Source organism: Oreochromis niloticus, linkage group LG18 (genome assembly GCF_001858045.2).
Source record: "Oreochromis niloticus isolate F11D_XX linkage group LG18, O_niloticus_UMD_NMBU, whole genome shotgun sequence".
Taxonomy (NCBI): domain Eukaryota; kingdom Metazoa; phylum Chordata; class Actinopteri; order Cichliformes; family Cichlidae; genus Oreochromis; species Oreochromis niloticus.
The window spans coordinates 33756138-33776351 of NC_031982.2; the positions used below are offsets into that span (position 1 = coordinate 33756138).

General features: G+C 40.6%; 1 protein-coding gene and 1 long non-coding RNA gene across 2 annotated transcripts in view; both read left to right on the forward strand.

The window, feature by feature from the left end:
• Positions 1-20214, forward strand: part of LOC100700307 (immunoglobulin lambda-1 light chain) — a 29228-nt gene that overhangs the window by 1580 nt on the left and 7434 nt on the right. The window contains exons 2-3 of the mRNA XM_005457638.4: positions 4554-4733; positions 4826-5148. Of these exons, the coding sequence (XP_005457695.2) occupies positions 4554-4733; positions 4826-5148 (503 nt within the window). The remainder of the gene's footprint in view (positions 1-4553; positions 4734-4825; positions 5149-20214) is intronic.
• On the forward strand, positions 6982-12077 carry LOC112842826 (uncharacterized). Its single transcript, XR_003214842.1, has 3 exons — positions 6982-7455; positions 11321-11500; positions 11593-12077. It is a non-coding gene; the product is annotated as an uncharacterized LOC112842826 (long non-coding RNA).

The window sequence follows — 20214 nt, forward strand, 5'->3', positions numbered from 1 at the left end:
AGGGGAAGCAAATACTAATATAGCGTACTAATAATAAAAAAAATTCTATATGTCCAATTTGAAGGCACGTCTTAAGGTGGCTTATGAAAAACCAGATCTGTGATCCTGTTTAAGCCAGTGTGACATATTTTTATTTGTCTTTCCTGTGTGCATTTTGTTGTGCTGCCTTCTGGTCTTTTCCTCACAACACACAGCACCTTGAGGTGACTGTTGGTGTCAGTTGATGCTATATCAATAAAGCTGAATTGAATTGAATTGTGCTGCATCTATCAATGTGACCTGCCCAGGGGCTTGTAATGTAAATAGCAGTTTACTTAATATTTTTTATATTGAGGTCCAGTAGGTACCATTCTTGTTAAATAAACAACCCGAACCAGTGTAAACACTCGTCCACCCTTTGTAAAGCAAATAAAACAGAAGCTTTGCAATTTGTTGTAGTGCCTGCAATACTATTTGTAGTATTACATTGTACTATATTCGTATTACTACTCTCTCCCACAATCTTGTACAGTCTTATTTTTTCCTTCTTCTTTAGCACAGAGTATGATGAAAGATCTCTTAGACGTACCTGAGTGGGGTACCATGCACACATTCAAAGAAGTGGGCCAGTCTGAATGCTTTTGTGTGACATCAGCAGAAAATATCCAGTGTGAAACTTGCCTTGAACGGGTTCATCTGTTTTCAGTTCACAGTAGATTGTGGGCCATGTAAGAGCTTGAGTAGCTTCTGCAACAAAAAGTGAGAGAAAGGTCATTTTGACTTATGCTAATTGTATAAAGTGTGATTTTGGTACTAAAGCGAAGGCGTCTCTTTGTGATCATCTGCACACCAAAAAACCTCTGAAATAAAATTTTCACACCATCTTTTGGCAGTAAATTATTCTTTGCTTTAAAAATGCTGCAGAAACAGTTTTATTTTTGTGAATTAGCAGAGGCACTCCCCCTGGGACTGTATGAGGATGGGTGCCCAACTCTGTGGTGACCCCTTGTGGCAAGGGCTGAGAGTAGCTTCTTTTTTTATTGCATGGCATGATTGAATATGGTTTTGTTTTTCTGCTTTTACTGTCAGACGTAACAGAAACCTGACACCATTTTCTGTGTTGCTGCTGTCCAGCCTGGCATTGGATGTGGATTTAAGACTGCTAAATGTATTTTTCTGTGTCAGTATTTATTTATTAATCTCATTCAGTAAAAAACAAACAAAAACACAAAGATATGTTTGAAATTCTGTGAGATCCTCTACATGCCAAATAACTTTGTCAAATGAGAAGTGTTCCTATTTATGTAAAACATTTGTACATGACAATAAATTTTATATATGAGTAAAGACAAATAAGTCCTCTACGTACAAAAAAACAGAACAAGACCAAATCTTTTTTCTTTGGTTTCAACAGTTCTGATCACAGATGACTGAATCTTTTTAAAATGCTATAAATCCAGCTTTGGCAAAGAAATGTCACCTTACTAATGACTGTAAATACTCAAAAAAAGAAAGAAAAAAAAGACCAACACAGAGCACCATTATATAATTATATAATTCAGCTTCATTGTTCATAGGAATGCCCTTTGATTTTGAACTACTTAGTTCTTTTGAATAACCACATGATGGCGGTCTTATTCTTTTCGTTTTTAATCTCAGCACGAGCAGCAAACTCAAATCCACAAAACTTGTGATCATATGTTTGTTTCAAACAAACCACAGAGACCTTATTCAAACTTTTATTTACTGTGGTAAGAAAGAAGGGAAACAAACTGCCAGACAAAATGTGGAAATCCAGCAACACCTTCAGAGACGTTACTTAAGTTTAAAGCAAAAAAGGAGACACTGAGGTTTTAAAATCTTTAGTTGTTAATATTTTCACAGGGTACAAAGTCAAGAAGACACTGTTTGCAAATGTAACATAATTCTGAAATTGACCAAACTATTAATTAAAACATTAAAATACGAACAAAGTTATCAGTAAGCTTTAAATAAGCCCATAACCTGCTGTATTTGTTTATGTTTTGAATTAACAAAACTAAAAGGGACCAATAAAAATATTGTTTTAGATGATAAAAGCTTTTACCAAAGGAAATGAATAAACTTCAGCCCAAACATTCAGACTGCACAACAAGATTTTAATTTTTTTTATTAAAAATAAAATAGTCTGATCTGTTTAAGAGTAAATTTGCGTATAAACATAAGATACAGGGAGTGCAGAATTATTAGGTAAGTTGTATTTTTGAGGAATAATTTTATTATTGAACAACAACCATGTTCTCAATGAACCCAAAAAACTCATTAATATCACAGCTGAATGTTTTTGTAAGTAGTTTTTAGTTTGTTTTTAGTTTTAGCTATTTTAGGGGGATATCTGTGTGTGCAGGTGACTATTACTGTGCATAATTATTAGGCAACTTAACAAAAAATAAATATATACCCATTTCAATTATTTATTTTTACCAGTGAAACCAATATAACATCTCCACATTCACAAATATACATTTCTGACATTCAAAAACAAAACAAAAACAAATCAGCGACCAATATAGCCACCTTTCTTTGCAAGGACACTCAAAAGCCTGCCATCCATGGATTCTGTCAGTGTTTTGATCTGTTCACCATCAACATTGCGTGCAGCAGCAACCACAGCCTCCCAGACACTGTTCAGAGAGGTGTACTGTTTTCCCTCCTTGTAAATCTCACATTTGATGATGGACCACAGGTTCTCAATGGGGTTCAGATCAGGTGAACAAGGAGGCCATGTCATTAGTTTTTCTTCTTTTATACCCTTTCTTGCCAGCCACGCTGTGGAGTACTTGGACGCGTGTGATGGAGCATTGTCCTGCATGAAAATCATGTTTTTCTTGAAGGATGCAGACTTCTTCTTGTACCACTGCTTGAAGAAGGTGTCTTCCAGAAACTGGCAGTAGGACTGGGAGTTGAGCTTGACTCCATCCTCAACCCGAAAAGGCCCCACAAGCTCATCTTTGATGATACCAGCCCAAACCAGTACTCCACCTCCACCTTGCTGGCGTCTGAGTGGGACTGGAGCTCTCTGCCCTTTACCAATCCAGCCACGGGCCCATCCATCTGGCCCATCAAGACTCACTCTCATTTCATCAGTCCATAAAACCTTAGAAAAATCAGTCTTGAGATATTTCTTGGCCCAGTCTTGACGTTTCAGCTTGTGTGTCTTGTTCAGTGGTGGTCGTCTTTCAGCCTTTCTTACCTTGGCCACGTCTCTGAGTATTGCACACCTTGTGCTTTTGGGCACTCCAGTGATGTTGCAGCTCTGAAATATGGCCAAACTGGTGGCAAGTGGCATCTTGGCAGCTGCACGCTTGACTTTTCTCAGTTCATGGGCAGTTATTTTGCGCCTTGGTTTTTCCACACGCTTCTTGCGACCCTGTTGACTATTTTGAATGAAACGCTTGATTGTTCGATGATCACGCTTCAGAAGCTTTGCAATTTTAAGACTGCTGCATCCCTCTGCAAGATATCTCACTATTTTTGACTTTTCTGAGCCTGTCAAGTCCTTCTTTTGACCCATTTTGCCAAAGGAAAGGAAGTTGCCTAATAATTATGCACACCTGATATAGGGTGTTGATGTCATTAGACCACACCCCTTCTCATTACAGAGATGCACATCACCTAATATGCTTAATTGGTAGTAGGCTTTCGAGCCTATACAGCTTGGAGTAAGACAACATGCATGAAGAGGATGATGTGGACAAAATACTCATTTGCCTAATAATTCTGCACTCCCTGTACACTGAATTATAATGAAAAACGGGCAATACACGATTATTAAAGGCCTTTATAAAAACATTATTCACTGTTTTCACTGTTTACTTGAACACACAGAACAGAGCCTTTGTTAATTTTATTAGTACCAACAGTCAGGATTAATAAAAGATGCATACACAGTATTTCCACTCACAGGTAAATATTTGTACGCAGACTGACTATTTTTTCTCATAAGTACACACTGTGTGAGTGTTGCGAGTTTAAAAAAACTCTGTCTCCTCACCTGTAGTCACACAGAGGCCTCTTCTGTGAAAGCCCATTTGAAATGGTGCTTATAATTAGCAAATACACTAAAGTGTGCTCAAGTGCACAATTACCTCTCCGGCTTTGCAATAACATCACGGATGGGCCTCTTTATAACTTTTATTTTATTTTGGAACCACAGTGTGGATTTCCAAAAGATCGGCTGCTTTGGCTTCAAAATAAAAGTAATAAATCAAATTGTATGTGGCCTGTAAGGGCTGATGGGAGCTTTAAGGATATGTTAGAAATCACGTGGCCCTCAAAGTATACAACACTGTCCAGTCATTTTTAGGATTTTCATGGGTTGCACATGGTACCTTTAAACGTGTTAACAGAAGAACTTTCAGGTCAAACATTTAACAGAAAGACTGAAGTGTTTCAAAGTACTTTATCCGCTAGCTGGGTTTGAAAAAAACAACAACAGACAACTGATCAAAATATTACAGCAAAAATAATAAAACAACATAATAAATTAAATTGTACGAAAGGCTTTTTAAATTTGTCAAATCTGCCCACTGCAGGGGCTGATGGGAGCTTTGAGGACCTGTTAGAAACCACGTGGCCCTCGTCTGATCTCACAGCTCGTCCTTGTTTGGCCTCAGCTGCATCAGAGCGCCACTTCTCCCCAGGTTCACCAGAGGAAACACCACTGCACAAAATGCTTTTCCTCCCAGCTGCTGCTCTGTGCTGTCTGTGTTCAGGTGAGTGTTTCCAGCCAATCAGGAGCCAACAAAGTCAACCTGTAACAAACACTGTCACACTAACCTTCATCTATCTGTCTGTGTCTCTACAGCACTGGTTACCATGGCAGCAGAACAGCTGATTCAGGAGCAGTTATCACAGACTGGGAGAGCTGGTGAAACAGTTGCCATAAGCTGTAAAAGCACCGACCAGTGTGACAAAAAACAGATTTACTGGTACCAGAACACAGAAAAACATCCTCTTAAAGTGATTCTGCGCATTGATCTGGCTGATGGGGCAGTTAATTCACGCTACAATCATCCCCAGAAACTGGATTTCAGTGCTTTAAGAAAACCAGGTGGCTGTGAACTGGTCATCAAAGATATTAAACCCCACCATACAGCCACTTACTACTGTGTTTGTTGGAAAGGTTCCCACAGTGAGAAATGATCCCTGCAGTCTGAACAAAAACCAACAGATGAACAGATGTCAAAGAGTGTTTGTGACAGGCAGAGAGCAGTAAACCACAGCCAGAATCTGACTTTAATGCCTCTATTTGATCAATAAAAAAGAAGAAATTAAAAGTTTCAAAGAAAATTCTTTTCAGGTACTCTGTTCTCCTTCTCTTACAAACAGTACAAAGTTGTGGTTAAATAGATTTTCTATGTGGTATTTTTTTGTTTAGTTTTTTTTCCACCAAAATCAAGTTAAATGAAGAGCAAAACACATACCAACATACTATATATACAAAGACCATAAGATAGTTTGGTCTTAGTATCTGTATCACTAGGTTGTAAATAAATCTAAAGATGGAGTAGAAAGGACGCTGAGTTGTTGCTACATTTGAAACTAAACTAAATAGTTTATATGTTCATGTGAGAACGTCCTGTTTTGTTGAAAATGTAATATAAACTTTTTAAAAAAAATTTTTATTGATGGAGGAGGTTAAAGTGATCTTAGGTTTATAATACTAAAAATATTCTGCAACATTGCTCCTGAATCCATGTGCTGATCTGTGCTGATGACTGTTTTATATATACATGGACAGACAGCAGGACAGCGTACTTGAAAACCTAAAACTAAGTGCTGATGAAAACTTGTTTGAAGTGAGTCGGGAGAAGGTCATATTAACAGACAAAGAAATGCAAATTAATTTTCTACATGTTACATTTACAAATATTACCTTTATTATTTCATTTTATTTTATTTAAATTACAGAGAAAATGATGGATATCACAGTGTTGGGTGCAAAATGAACATTAGTTGACTCAACCACTCAAATAACTAATGTATCTGTGGCAAAGCTTTAGTTTCTGTTTTATAGCAGATTTACAGCTTAGCACTGTACAATTCTTAGTTGATGACGTTGTTTTCTAGACACATGCAATGACATACAAAGCATAGAGCATATGGGTGTCAAAAGCCATAAATCAATAAGAAACACAAAGAACAGCTCAAAAGACTAAAAAGAAAGAAACATAAAAAATAAATAAATGAAAAGCATTGCATTAAAAAAATTAAAAGCAACTCTCGTACTGTATAAAAAGTGCCAGTATTGGGGCAGACTATATGAAGTTCAACTGTAGAGGCAGGCAAAGAAACAAAAGTGCAATAGCTTCCTTTAAATGTGTGAAATCTGTCCACTGCAGGGGCTGATGGGAGCTTTGAGGACCTGTTAGAAACCACGTGGCCCTCGTCTGATCTCACAGCTCGTCCTTGTTTGGCCTCAGCTGCATCAGAGCGCCACTTCTCCCCAGGTTCACCAGAGGAAACACCACTGCACAAAATGCTTTTCCTCCCAGCTGCTGCTCTGTGCTGTCTGTGTTCAGGTGAGTGTTTCCAGCCAATCAGGAGCCAACAAACTCAACCTGTAACAAACACTGTCACACTAACCTTCATCTATCTGTCTGTGTCTCTACAGCACTGGTTACCATGGCAGCAGGACAGCTGATTCAGGACCAGAAATCAAAGACTAGGAGAGCTGATGAAACAGTGTCCTTAGCGTGTACAGGCATTAACCAGTGTGACACCAATTTTGTGTACTGGTACATGAGAAAAGATGAGGGAACATTAATAGCGATTCTACGTTTTGATCGTAGTGGTGAAAAAAAGCCCACAGCTTTCAGTCATCCTCTAAAAGACACATTTTCAGCTATGAGGAAAGAAAATAGTGGTGAGCTGGTGATCAGCAGATGTACGTTTGATCATTCAGCCACCTACTACTGTGCCTGTTATAAAGGAGGTGCCCACAGTGAGAAATGATCCCTGCAGCCTGAACAAAAACCATCAGAAGAACAGATGTCAAACAGTGTTCATAGCGGGAAGAGCGCAGTAAACCACAGCCCAGGCTTCACCTCCATCTCAGACGGAGTAATAAAGATCAAGAAATAAGTGCAAAAAAAAAATAAATTCCTGCTTTGACCTAGAAGTTTCTGGAAAAGCTTTCCAGAAACTTCCTGTCCCTGAGTAGTAACCTGGTTTGCATGGTTTTCATGCAGCAAGGTAAGATTGGATCCTGCACCTAAAAGCTGTCAAACATCAACAACCTCTGACACTAAAAGTTATCCACGGAACATTTTTCTTCCTTATAATTGAAGCTGCAATCAGCTGAGTTTCAAACTAAACATTTATCATTTTTGACTTCATCAGTTAAAATAAAAGTATTCAAAGGAACTCCATAAACTCTTCAGACACTCTGATCCACGTCTCAGTTATAAAGCAAGGACTCACAGTTTTGCTAAGGTAAGGTTAGATACATATTTTGTCACTTACTGCAATGTTTTCTTTTTTCAGTCTTTTACACAAATAATATTAAAAAAAGGACAAAAACATATTCACAATCCTCAGTTTAGTTCTTTGTTTCTCTCAGTATCCATGTTCTTGGCTTATAAAATAAATCTACAGTTGGACTAAAAAGCCCACTGTCACGGTTTGCGGGTGCAAGCTGTGTGGGAATTATGTAGGACCAGAAGCAGCAGCTCAGGTGCAAGTGAATATTTATTGACAGGAGTGCAAATCAACAGAAATGGCAGGTAACATGAACAGGAAAACCTAAACTGGGTAAAACTAACAAAACAAACCAGAAACGAAGATGCAGGGAGGTCCGGGGAAATACACATGGAGAGACGCAGGGAGACCGAGGGGAAACAACACAGACGAACCAGCAACGAGGACGAGGTAACACCCACTATAAATACACACGCCAGGAATCAGGGGAAGGGAAACAGGAGGGGAACACACCTGGAAGACATCACAACTGACGAGGCAGGGGAAAACGTAAACAGAACACACTGACATAAGACACAGACCGTCACAATAAAACAGGAACTACACATACAAGGACACACACGGGCCGAACAGAGTAAACACTAAACAGAAGAAGAACAGAACCAAAATCACACTAAATAGAAAAACACAAAACGCTGGGTCAAACGGACCCAGGATCATGACACCCACTGAGTTGTTACATTTTAAATTTAACTAGAAATCTGATCCAGTCAAAGACAAAAATTTCCCTCTTCATAAAGTGAAAGTCCTGGTTATTCACAGAGCAAGTCAGACTAATATTATCACATAACTTATAATATTAATAATTTGTAAGATTGCTGCTGCATAAATGTGATATTCTACGCTGGTTACAATTTTTAATATACATATAAAAATCAGCAGGTCATGTCAAACCTAAAGCAAATTACATAAAAAAGCTGTTTGAAATCCTGTTTAAAGACAAGATTCTGTAATAAGGTTTCATTAATTTTATTTTTTACATTTTTGTATTCACATTATTTCATTTTATTGTAGTGAAAAACAGATTATTGGCTGCAAACTTACATTTCGTTCACTTAGCTACAGCTACTGTAGCAAATGTTATGTGGCAAATTTAATCACATGGAAGCTCAGCTCTGTTATTTGGAATCTAACCAGAAATGATCATGAATGATTGAAGATTGTTCTAAAGTTTGAATGATATGTGTAAGTTTTTTTTTTGGCTGGAGCAAACATCAAACGATGCCATTACAAGTTCAATAAACTAAACGTGACTGTTACACTGAGCATTAAAACATTGGGAACCATGTAAGTACACAAGCCAATAGATATATGACAATAAATAAGCTGTGTTTAGATTTGTTAACTGGACATGTCATATATTATACTTTTAAAAGTATCTCCTGCGTTGGCAGGTGAAGGTTTGGAACAAAACTGGTTCAGGGCTGATAGTAACTTTGGTATCTTTTCGCAATTTCACATTTTCCAGTTATCAGCCACGGACTAAGTTTTTGTGCATCCACTGATGGGAAAAATAAGGTCATCTAAGAATAAAAAAAAAAAAAAAAAAAAGCTCAAAGGACCAAAAGGAAATACAATAATAAAAACAACAAATCTATAGCTTTTAAAAAAGTGTCTCTCTTACTGAGTTTAAAACCACGTTTTAACAAAAAGTGTCCCTATTAGGGCAGACTGTATGAAGTTCAACTGTAGAGGCAGGCAAAGACACAAAGGCGCTATAGCTTTCTTTAAATGTGTCTAATGTGCCCACTGCAGGGGCTGATGGGAGCTTTGAGGAGCTGTTAGAAACCACGTGGCCCTCGTCTGATCTCACAGCTCGTCCTTGTTTGGCCTCAGCTGCATCAGAGCGCCACTTCTCCCCAGGTTCACCAGAGGAAACACCACTGCACAAAATGCTTTTCCTCCCAGCTGCTGCTCTGTGCTGTCTGTGTTCAGGTGAGTGTTTCCAGCCAATCAGGAGCCAACAAACTCAACCTGTAACAAACACTGTCACACTAACCTTCATCTATCTGTCTGTGTCTCTACAGCACTGGTTACCATGGCAGCACAGCTGATTCAGAATGATTTAACATCTACAAAGAAAGCTGGTGAAGCAGCATCCCTAAAGTGCACAGGGTTCGACCTGTGTGACAATAATTATATGTACTGGTACATGAAAAAAGATCCAGGAACATTTACAGTGATTGTGCGTTTTGACCGCATTGAAAAAAAAATTTCAAAGTTCACTCATCCTCTAAAAGAGTCATTTTCAGCTATGAGTGACAAGGATGATATTGTACTCTTGATCAACAAATGCAGTCTTGAACATTCAGCCACCTACTACTGTGTCTGTCACAAAGAAGTTCCCCACAGTGAGAAATGATCCCTGCAGCCTGAACAAAAACCAACAGATGAACAGATGTCAAAGAGTCTGTGACAGGAAGAAAGCAGCAAACCACAGAAACGTCCCAAACCATCCATACGTGCTGCATATTTTATCTCTGTTATACGCTTATTTCTTCATTGTGTTCTAAATTATTGCAAAATACACTTCCTTCTTTAACAGACAGTTGTTTTTCTAATCAAAGACATTTACGGTATTGATTTTCGTCATCTTTTGCATCACAACATAGTCATTCCCTGATGAGCCTGATGTCAGTGCAAATTTACAAATAAAATATCAATCAGACATGAAATATGTAAGAGCAGAAATTTCTGCCTGTCATCTCAAAAAATCTGATTGGATTTTTACTACTTTTTTGACATTTCTTACACTGTATGTGAAAATATGCTTATTTATATATTAATTTATACAACACTAAAAATCTTCTCCTAATCATGTCAAGTTTCTCTGAGCTCGTCTGAAATATGAGTCTAAAAGAAAGAAAAGAGAAGATTCTCAATATTTTATGGAGGATTTAAAACACAGAATCTTTGTAATTGTTTTAAGCAATTTATAACCAGACATGACAAGTTTTTGTAAAATCAGATTTAAAATGTTTTTCTTATACATTCAAAAACAATTTTTCTGTACTTTTAAATGGCTCTGGAGGCTGTTTGGGCTTTATTAAGAGAAATGCTCACTGTCATGCAATTATTTTCTGTAGGCAACAAACAACTCATGAAGGATATCAGCACAAGACATGTCTTCAAGCACAGAGATGTAATATTTAACACACACGAAAAAGTTAAAAAAAATATAATTAAAATGTTAAAATGACCTCAGTGGAATGAATATTTCTAGATCTGCAGTAACAACACAGGTTCAAATTTTACGTCTCATTGAAAACAAACTCCAACTGATGCTTTGTGTATATCGCTGCTTCTTGTACAGTTGCTGTTTTTATGCTGTATTCACTTGAGATAGGAACTTCTGCAACTATAGCTCTTTAGATGTTGGCTTACAAAATGCATGTTTTCAGAGTGTGTTTATTGATGCTATAGCAGTTGTTGTAGCTTATGTTAGTAAATTAAAATATAATATCAGAGTTTTATTTTGTCAAAGCAGCAGTGTGTTGTAAGTCTCTTACCTTCTGGCTATGCTGTCAATCTTTATACCCTGAATGGTGACCTGGATGATTCTCCACTCTCTGTGATTTAACAGAAGTAGAGCTGCTTTAGCTGAACGATGTAGAAACTTTTTCCTGCGGTGCTGACACGTCTTCATATTTAACAGAAATTCATTTGTGTTACTACATAAAAAACTGTTGCTAAAATTTAATTTTAAAGCTGTCCCACTGTGAAGAAATATTTCTTTTATGATCATACTTTGTTTTTTTTAAAGATGTTCAGCAATGTCCACACACCCTATTTAAAAATATTACTAATCTATGCACTGCAGGGGCTGATGGGAGCTTTGAGGACCTGTTAGAAACCACGTGGCCCTCGTCTGATCTCACAGCTCGTCCTTGTTTGGCCTCAGCTGCATCAGAGCGCCACTTCTCCCCAGGTTCACCAGAGGAAACACCACTGCACAAAATGCTTTTCCTCCCAGCTGCTGCTCTGTGCTGTCTGTGTTCAGGTGAGTGTTTCCAGCCAATCAGGAGCCAACAAAGTCAACCTGTAACAAACACTGTCACACTAACCTTCATCTATCTGTCTGTGTCTCTACAGCACTGGTTACCATGGCAGCAGAACAGCTGATTCAGGAGCAGTTATCGCAGACCAGGAGACCTGGTGAATCAGTCTCCATCAGCTGTGCAGGAACTGAGTTGTGTAGCAAAAATACTGTGTACTGGTACCAGAAGAAAGAGAGAGAAGTACTCACAGTGATTCTGACTGTTAACAGGAACAATGGTTATGTTTATTCAGATTTCAACCATCCACAGAAAAATGATTTCTCAGCTGTAAGAAAACAGAATGGCTGTGAGTTGGTAGTTGCAAGAATTAGCTATGCTCATTCAGCCACCTATTATTGCTCCTGTTTGAAGTCGGGTACCCACAGTGAATAATGATCTCTGCAGTCTGAACAAAAACCAACAGACTAGCAGAAATCAGACACCTGAGCACTTTCCTCATTTCTTTTTCCTTTAAGGTTTTAGAAATACTTTCATCTTTTCACTGTAAACAAGTATAAGTTTGTGCCAGCTTAATCCTTATGCCCATTTTTTTCTCTTTCACAGTATTATAATTTTTTATTTAAACATATCTTTTTTTATTATGTCATTAATTAATATTGTATACATGTATATTTGCTGTATATACATTTTGCTCTCTATTACCATGTGGTCTTTCCCTTACCGCATAAAGTGACTTGAGGTGAATGTTGTAGTGATTCAGAAGTGTATAGATATAATTTAACTGAATAATATAAATATTTTTGCATTTTGGCTGCTATTGCAACCCAAACCAAACTTTATATAATTAACATTTTCCAACAAAAATCATTTATTAGTATTCCTATCTTATTATTAAAAATTTTATTTAAATGTAATTACATTCTGCATGTAATTACTCTATTTATGAATAAAAAACACTTTTTATGGCACATGAAGGCAGATAAGTTAGACAGTGTTCAGGTGCCATAAAAATGGGATTTGAAATTAATTTTAAAATTATTATTTTATACAATACAGTATGTCAGAGCAAATTCTTAGTTCACAGTAGTGAGCACTCTCACCTCACATCGGTAAGGTCCTGGGTTGAAATCCAACAAACAAACAAACAGACAGGAAACAAAAACAAACAAACAAACACACACTATCTCATGTTACCAACATGAAGCTGGCTTTCAAAAAAAGAGTGTCCCACCATGAAAGACTGTGTGGGATAAATTATTTAGCAATTCAAGAATGATATAAGAATCATAATAAGATAAGATAAGATGATCTTTATTAGTCCCACATGTGGGAAATTTGTTTTGTTACAGCAGAAAGTGGACAGTGCAGTTATATAGCAAAAAATAGAAAAACACTGGAATAGGATAAGAATAAGATTCTGTACACAACTGTACACAATAGAATAAAATAGAATACAAATGCTATATACAACTGAGTAAAATACAATGGTGTCAGGAAAGAGTATTGCACTTAGTGTTATTGCTATTGCACATGCGTGGATGTGTGTGTTTGATCAGCTGAAGTCTGACAACAGTGGGGAGGAAAGACCTGCGAAATCTCTGTCCCACACCGTGGGTGCCGCAGCCACTGAAGGAGCTGCTCAGTGCTGTCAGAGTTTCCTGCATGGGGTGGGAGATGTTGTCCAACAGGGATGACAGCTTAGCCACCATTCTCCTGTCACTCACCACCTCCACTGGGTCCAGAGGGCATCCTAGAACAGAGCTGGCCCTTCTGATCAGCCTGTTCAGTCTCTTCCTGTCCCCAGCAGAGATGCTGCCGCCCCAGCAGTCCACACCGTAAAAGATGGCTGAGGCCACCACAGAGTCATAGAAGGTCTTCAGGAGTGGGCCCTCCACTCCAAACGACCTGAGTCTCCGCAGCAGGTACAGCCTGCTCTGCCCTTTCCTGTAGAGGGCGTCTGAGTTATGAGTCCAGTCCAGTTTGTTGTTCAGATGAACACCAAGGTACCTGCAGCTGTGCACAGCCTCAGTGTCCATGCCTTAAATGTTTAGTGGTTGCAATGGAAGCTCCTTGGTTTTGTTAGTGTTGATCTGGAGGTACCCAAAACCTTGGTTGATTGTGACCTACACCCGTTTTCACACCTTGGCTCGTGTGATTAGTTAGAATGTTACAGTCCACAAAGTCATGGGTCAGTTCTCTGTACTCTCTGTTGTCCCCATCAGTGATGAGGCCGACTATTGCAGAGTCATCAGAGAGAGAGATCATCATAATTACTATTGTCTGGACACTACTAGAGTAGTGTCCAGACAAGTCTGTGGGCTTCATATGTAGAAACCTTGTAGCGAAAACCTGGTCTTGTTAGGACTTGTTATCATCAACTTTAGATGGAGCAGCTCTCATTTCTAGAAATCTGACTAAATTTATTAAAGCACCCCAAACGTGACTATCCAGAGTCAGGACCAGGAAGCAGACTTGCAGTCTTACACGGCTCTCTGCAGCTTGTTTCCTTCGGCTCCCCCAAACCCCATGCCCTTAGAGACTGTATTCTTCCAGACCACCAAAAAAACAAAAAAAACAAAAATCAAAAATTCATTTACTCAGCCTCACAGAAACCTGGTTACAGCAGGATGATTATGTTAGGGGTATGGATTCATTTAAACTAAGTCATAGTAACTGTCACAATCCCCGAAGGTCGAGGGTCCGGTGTAGCAGCAATTTTCTTTCTTCAAAACTAAGTCTAAAACAAAACGTCCAGCAAAGGCACAAGGGCACAGGGAACAGTCCAAAACTCAGGTAAGGGGCTGGCATGGGGCCAATGGCTCTATAGTTCATTAGTTCAGGGGGGCCGACCTGGAGGACAGCAGCACAAGAGTCTAAACCAGTGGTTCTTAACCTTGTTGGAGGTACCGAACCCCACCAGTTTCATATGCACATTCACTGAATCCCTCTTTAGTGAAAAATAAAATATGATTTTTTTCAAATTCAAGACGTAGATATGTTTTTTACTGGTGCACAAAATGAGCCGTGCATGTCACGGTGGAGGCTCTGCCGAACCCCTGAGACCGACTCACCGAACCCCTAGGGTTCGATCGAACCCAGGTTAAGAACCACTGGTCTAAACAGTTCAGGAGGCCGATGTCTCCTGATGACGATGACGATGACGTGGACGAGGCGGTGGCGTGGCAACCACAGGACCAGGCGAGGCAGGACCAGGTGGTGGTGCTGCAGGCGACAGCGTGGAAGCCGCAGGTGGTGAAGCAAAAGGTGGCGCTGCAGGTAATGGCATGGAAGTGACAGGTGGTGAAGCAAAAGGTGGCTCTGCAGGCGACGGCATGGAAGTTGCAGGTGCTGGAGCAGGTGGTGACTGAACGAACTCACCAGAACCTTCAGCCGACATGGAGAGATGCTGGATGGGTGCTCCAGAACCCCCAGCTGACGTGGCATGAGGCTGGTGCGGTTCTCCTGAACCCCCAGCTGACGAGGAAGGTTGCTGGAGGGGCATGGGAGCCGCAGATGAGCAGACTGTTGAGCAGGTGACTGAACTGGGAAATGAGCTGGTGACTGAACCTTGGCTGCTCTCCTCCGGGGAACAGGAGCAGGTACAGGAAATGACTGGGCGTCTGCCATCCCCACCCGAGGAGCAGGTATGGTGCAGGGAGAAATGGAGCCTCAACTCACCTGGGAACCAAAGCGAGGACCAGCTGGGCCTCAGCCACCCTCACCTGAGGAAATAGAACGGGTGCAGGGGAAAGTGGGGACCGAGCTGCCCTCGGAGCAGGACCAGGTGGTGGAGGGCGGAGCTCTGGAGCAGTCATAGGAAGAGGTGGGTTAACACCAACAGTCTCGTGAGGTGCAGCCTGAACAGTTTTAACAGAGTCTACTTCAATAGCATGGTGCACTGAGATAAATGTACATGACCGTGGAACACAGAATTCAACCTGATCAATCCGGTTGTTCAGTCTGATGTCACTGGCCGTGTCTGGGCCTAAACTCCGCTGCAGGTCCATATATCAAACGATCACTGTGGCATTACTGAGAGCTGAAAAACTGTCTAAAGTCTTTCATCTTTAATAAAATGATCAGTGTTCTGCTCTACCAGGTGTAACAATTGAGTTTAACATCCAGGCATCCATGAAAATGGAATTTATGACATTTAATGGCGTTAGAAGTTAGCAGGAAGTTAGCTCGCTAGCTTCTATCTAAATACAATATAGCATGTCCTGACTGCGGGGTTTTGGAAAAAAATTCAAACGTACAGCTCTGCTATAACTTCCAACATAAATGAAGACAGAAAACTAAACAGCAGTGACGTTTGTAGAGTTACTGAAGTTTGGCTAGCTGGTATATAATGATGTGCTACGTGACCGCTAGCGACACAGCTATGTTAGCATAACATAAACAAGCTAACTTTTTTTCCACTCGATAAAAGTTAACGTGAGTGTTCTCGGTGGTCAGGAACAAATGTAATCGCATGGCAGGATGCTTTAAAAGGACTAAACTTCAGCCAGGAGAACAAGTGAGATAATCCATCCACAATACGAGGTTAGTCATTCATATACTGCTGCATGGGCTGTGCTGTAGTTACATCGTAAGGTTTTAAAAACTGAGCTTAAATAAATGATTAGCAGTAATAAAAGCCGAGGGAGGTCAACAGTGATCACTGACTGTTTTAGGAGCTTTTTGAGATTAAATAGAAGAAAATACAAAACATTAAACATGTTAACAACACAAAAGCCATATTAAACGCAGACTACTTTAGGCCCGGAAGTAGGATTCGTCACGTCATCACTGAACAACCGGATTAGCTCTATGGCATCAAGTCCTAGTCTTTTTCGCCAGGTTACCTATGGTAGATGGCACGTTGTTGCCATTTACCTGTACTGGCTGAGACACAGAAAAGGTCATAGACTGAGAAACTGTCGGTACATAGGGAGTCTCAGATGCAAGGGCAGGTTTGCTTATGTCCAGGGGAGCTGGTTGAAAAACGAAACAGTCCAAAGCAGGGGAATGGCCAACAGTCTCTGTGCCAACTGGATGGGACAAAACACTAGGTGAAAAAATTAAATTTGCTTGCTCAGCAAGCAAAGGGGGGTTAGGTTAATTGGATAATCCAAATTGTCACTAGGTGTGAATGTGTGAGTGAATGTGAGCGTGAATGGTTGTCTGTCCCTGTGTGTTGGCCGTGCGACAGACTGGCAACCTGTCCAGGGTGTACCCCGCCTCTCGCCCTATGACAGCTGGGATAGGCTCCAGCGCCCCCCGCGACCCTGGAAAGGATAAGCGGAAGCGAATGGATGGATGGATGGATGGATGGATGCTCAGCAACACAGTTCCCACTACCGTTTTCATTAGGAACATAAACAGGTACAGGAGTGTTAATAGATAAAATTGTCACGGTCCTGGGTCGGTTCGACCCAGCATTTTGGGTTTCTTATGCTTTGGTTTGTTTTTCCTTTATGGATCATTTCTTATCCTTTGGTGATGCTGTTTTGATTGTAATTGTGTTCTGTTCCTTTGCCGATGAGTATTTCTGGATTGGGTTTTGTTAGCTTGCCCTCATGTTTAGTTTAGGTGGTCTGTGTTTGGTCTTCTGTTTGTCCGTGATGTTATTGTGCTTGCTTATGAGTCTGCGTCTGTGTCTCTGTCTGTCGTGTGCTTCCTGTTTTATTCTGAAGGTCCCCGTCTCATGTGAGTGTGTTCAGTTTACGTTTCCCCTGTCTCGTCAGCTCTGATTTCTCCCAGGTGTGTTCCCCTCCTGTCTCTCATCCCTTGATTACTGCCATGTGTATATAAGCCCTGTGTTTCCTTTGTTCTCTGTCGCGTCGTTAACGTCTCTTCAACCCTCATGTTAACTGTGTGTTCTGTCTGCCAGCCTGCTTAGTTTATTTTCTATTTTCTCAGTTTAGGTTAGTTCTGTTCTGTTGCTATCCAGCAATAAAGCTGTGTGTTTTTGAGTCCACGTCTGCCCCCGAGTCCTGCATTTTGGGTCCTTTCTCCGTGCCTGCCTGCACACAGCCATGACAAAAATGTCCTTAAGAGCTAAACTTACAGACTGACTCCGTTAACTCAGCTGCAGGTGGTTCACTGATGGGTCTGTTACAGACCCACTGCTGGAACGAGACAATTCTTCTACAACAGCATTGAACACCAAGCAGAGCTCTTTGATCTCGTGCACGAGGGAGAGAACTATGACAAGCGCCGTTCCTTCCTTGACTCCAGTCACTCTCGTCTGCTCCCTCGTAACACTGCTCTTTATTGCGGTTACATGACTATGCATAGGTTCATTAACATATAACATCTTACATAGGCGCACATGTGAACAAAGTACCGTGTGTGTGTGTGTGTGTGTGGGGTCAAGATGTGACCCTGTGAAGACTCCTCTAAATCTGCTGGCAGTTCATCTAAACAAAAGGCACTTATACTAAAACAGACATAGATGTGTTTACCATACCATAAAACAACAAAAGAAGGTACGACCTCTCTCATGACCTTAAGCTCTGTGTGTGCATGCCAGAACACTCTCGAAGGCACACAGAGTCTTCACAGACTGCTAAGGATCAAACCTCTACTAATCTACAAACAATTATATACTTCTAAATGATTATAAATTTCTAAGCATAAATGACAATAATAAAACATAAACCCAACATTCATAATCAAAACGCTTGGGCTGAACGAGTGAAAAACAGTCACTTGTACTCGCGAGAGTAGTCTGCTCAGCTGCTGTGGAGTGACGGTGGCGTGAACGGCGTTTTCGCCTGGAAAAGGGAGGAGACGCACCGGGCTGCGAATCTTTCAGTGGGCCGGGCTGAAAGTGCTCTGGCGGTTCAAACCAAAGTGGCTGCTCTGGGTGGATGTGCACGGTGGTAACGAGGAAGTCCTGAATGAGTGGGTGTAGCGAGCCGAATAACCAAGAGAGGCTGGAAATCATTCTCTGCAACCGGCGAGCTAACTCCTCTTGGTATTCCTTAAAAGGCAGCGCAAACCACTCCTGACAGAGGAACTCCACCGTGTAGATCACATCCTCATGGAGCTCATCAGAGGGATTGTGAGCTGCTGGGTCCATGTCTGGTCGCGTCCTTCTGTCACAGAACAGCTGTGTGCAGGCAAGAAAAGGACCCAAACGCAAAACTCACCGAGAGAAGTGAATTCAAAACACTGCTTTATTGCAGGTGTGGTAGGGAAAAAGAACAAAACTAAACTGGGAAAACTATTAATAAATCATACATGAAAACACAGGGCGAATCACACAGCTATGAGGGAGGACGCGACACTGACAAAGAGAAACACGGGGCTTAAATACACTGAGGGATAAAGAGGGGGAATGAGCCACAGTAGGAGAGCACAGCTGGGAGTAATTAGGCAGGACGAGACAAGGGAAGCAAAACTAGAAACATTAACATAGGACATAGACTGTGAAAGTAAAACAGGAAACACACTGACTGAACTCAAGACATGTAAACTTAACAGACTGGGGAGACAGAACATAGGGACCTGAAACCTGAGACAGAAAGGCACAGTAGACACAACATGAACATAACGTCGCCACAGGGGAAGAGTAAAACAAAACACAGAACACAGGAACTCTTTCAAAATAAAATAGGAAACATAATGAAACGCAGACATGACTACATGAATTTGACAACATAACACAGACATGAAACACATGAAGGACAAGGGAGACTTAACACAAGGGTTGAAAACACAAGGGGAATATAATAAATGAACTTGAATAACTTAATGAACCTACACAAACCATAAACATCAAAATAAACTAAAACTCAAAACGCTGGGTCAAAAGACCCTGGATCATGACAACCCTATCATGTGATTTCCTGAGGTCAGATGGCCCAGGATGTGAGTGGGCGTTAGGGCGTCTGGGAAGGGATCTCAAAACTGGATTATAGATGGCAGACAGTTGGTGTCATAAACCACCGCCTCTGTTCAAAGATGGTCGCTCACAGTGGACATAGATGGCCTCTTTTACTCCTCTTTCAAACCATCTGTCTTCTCTGTACAAAATGTGAACATTGGCATCCTCGAAAGAGTGACCTTTGCCCTTTAGATGCAGATGGACAGCCGAGTCTTGTCACGTGGAGGTGGCTCTTCTATGTTGTGCCATGCACTTGTGAAGTGTCTCTCCAATGTAGAGGTCTGGGCATTCCTCGCTGCACTGTACAGCATACACCACGTTGTTAAGTTTGTGTTTAGGAGTTTTGTCTTTGGGATCAACCAGTTTTTGTCTGAGTGTGTTGCTGGGTCTTCAGTAAACTGGGATATCGTGATTGGAGAAAACTCTCCTGAGTTTTTCCGATACAACGGTTACATAAGGGATGGCAATTTTGTTGCGTTTGTCTTTCTGATCCTCTCTAGCTGGTGTCTGATCTTCTTTTCTACTCCTCCAATCTATGAATGTTTCTTTTGGATCCCATTCCTAAAAGGCTGCTCAAGGTCCCACCATTACTTACTGCTTCAATCTTAAATATGGTCAGTCTATCTCTAATAATGTACCACAGATCTTCAAGGTGACTGTAGTTAAGCCTTTACTCAAAAAGCCATCTCTAGACCCAGCTGTCTTAGCTAATTATAGGCCAATCTCCAACCTTCCTTTCATATCAAACATCCTTGAAAGAGTAGTTGTCAAACAGCTAACAGATCATCTGCAGAGGAATGGCTTATTTGAAGAGTTTCAGTCAGGTTTCAGAGCTCATCACAG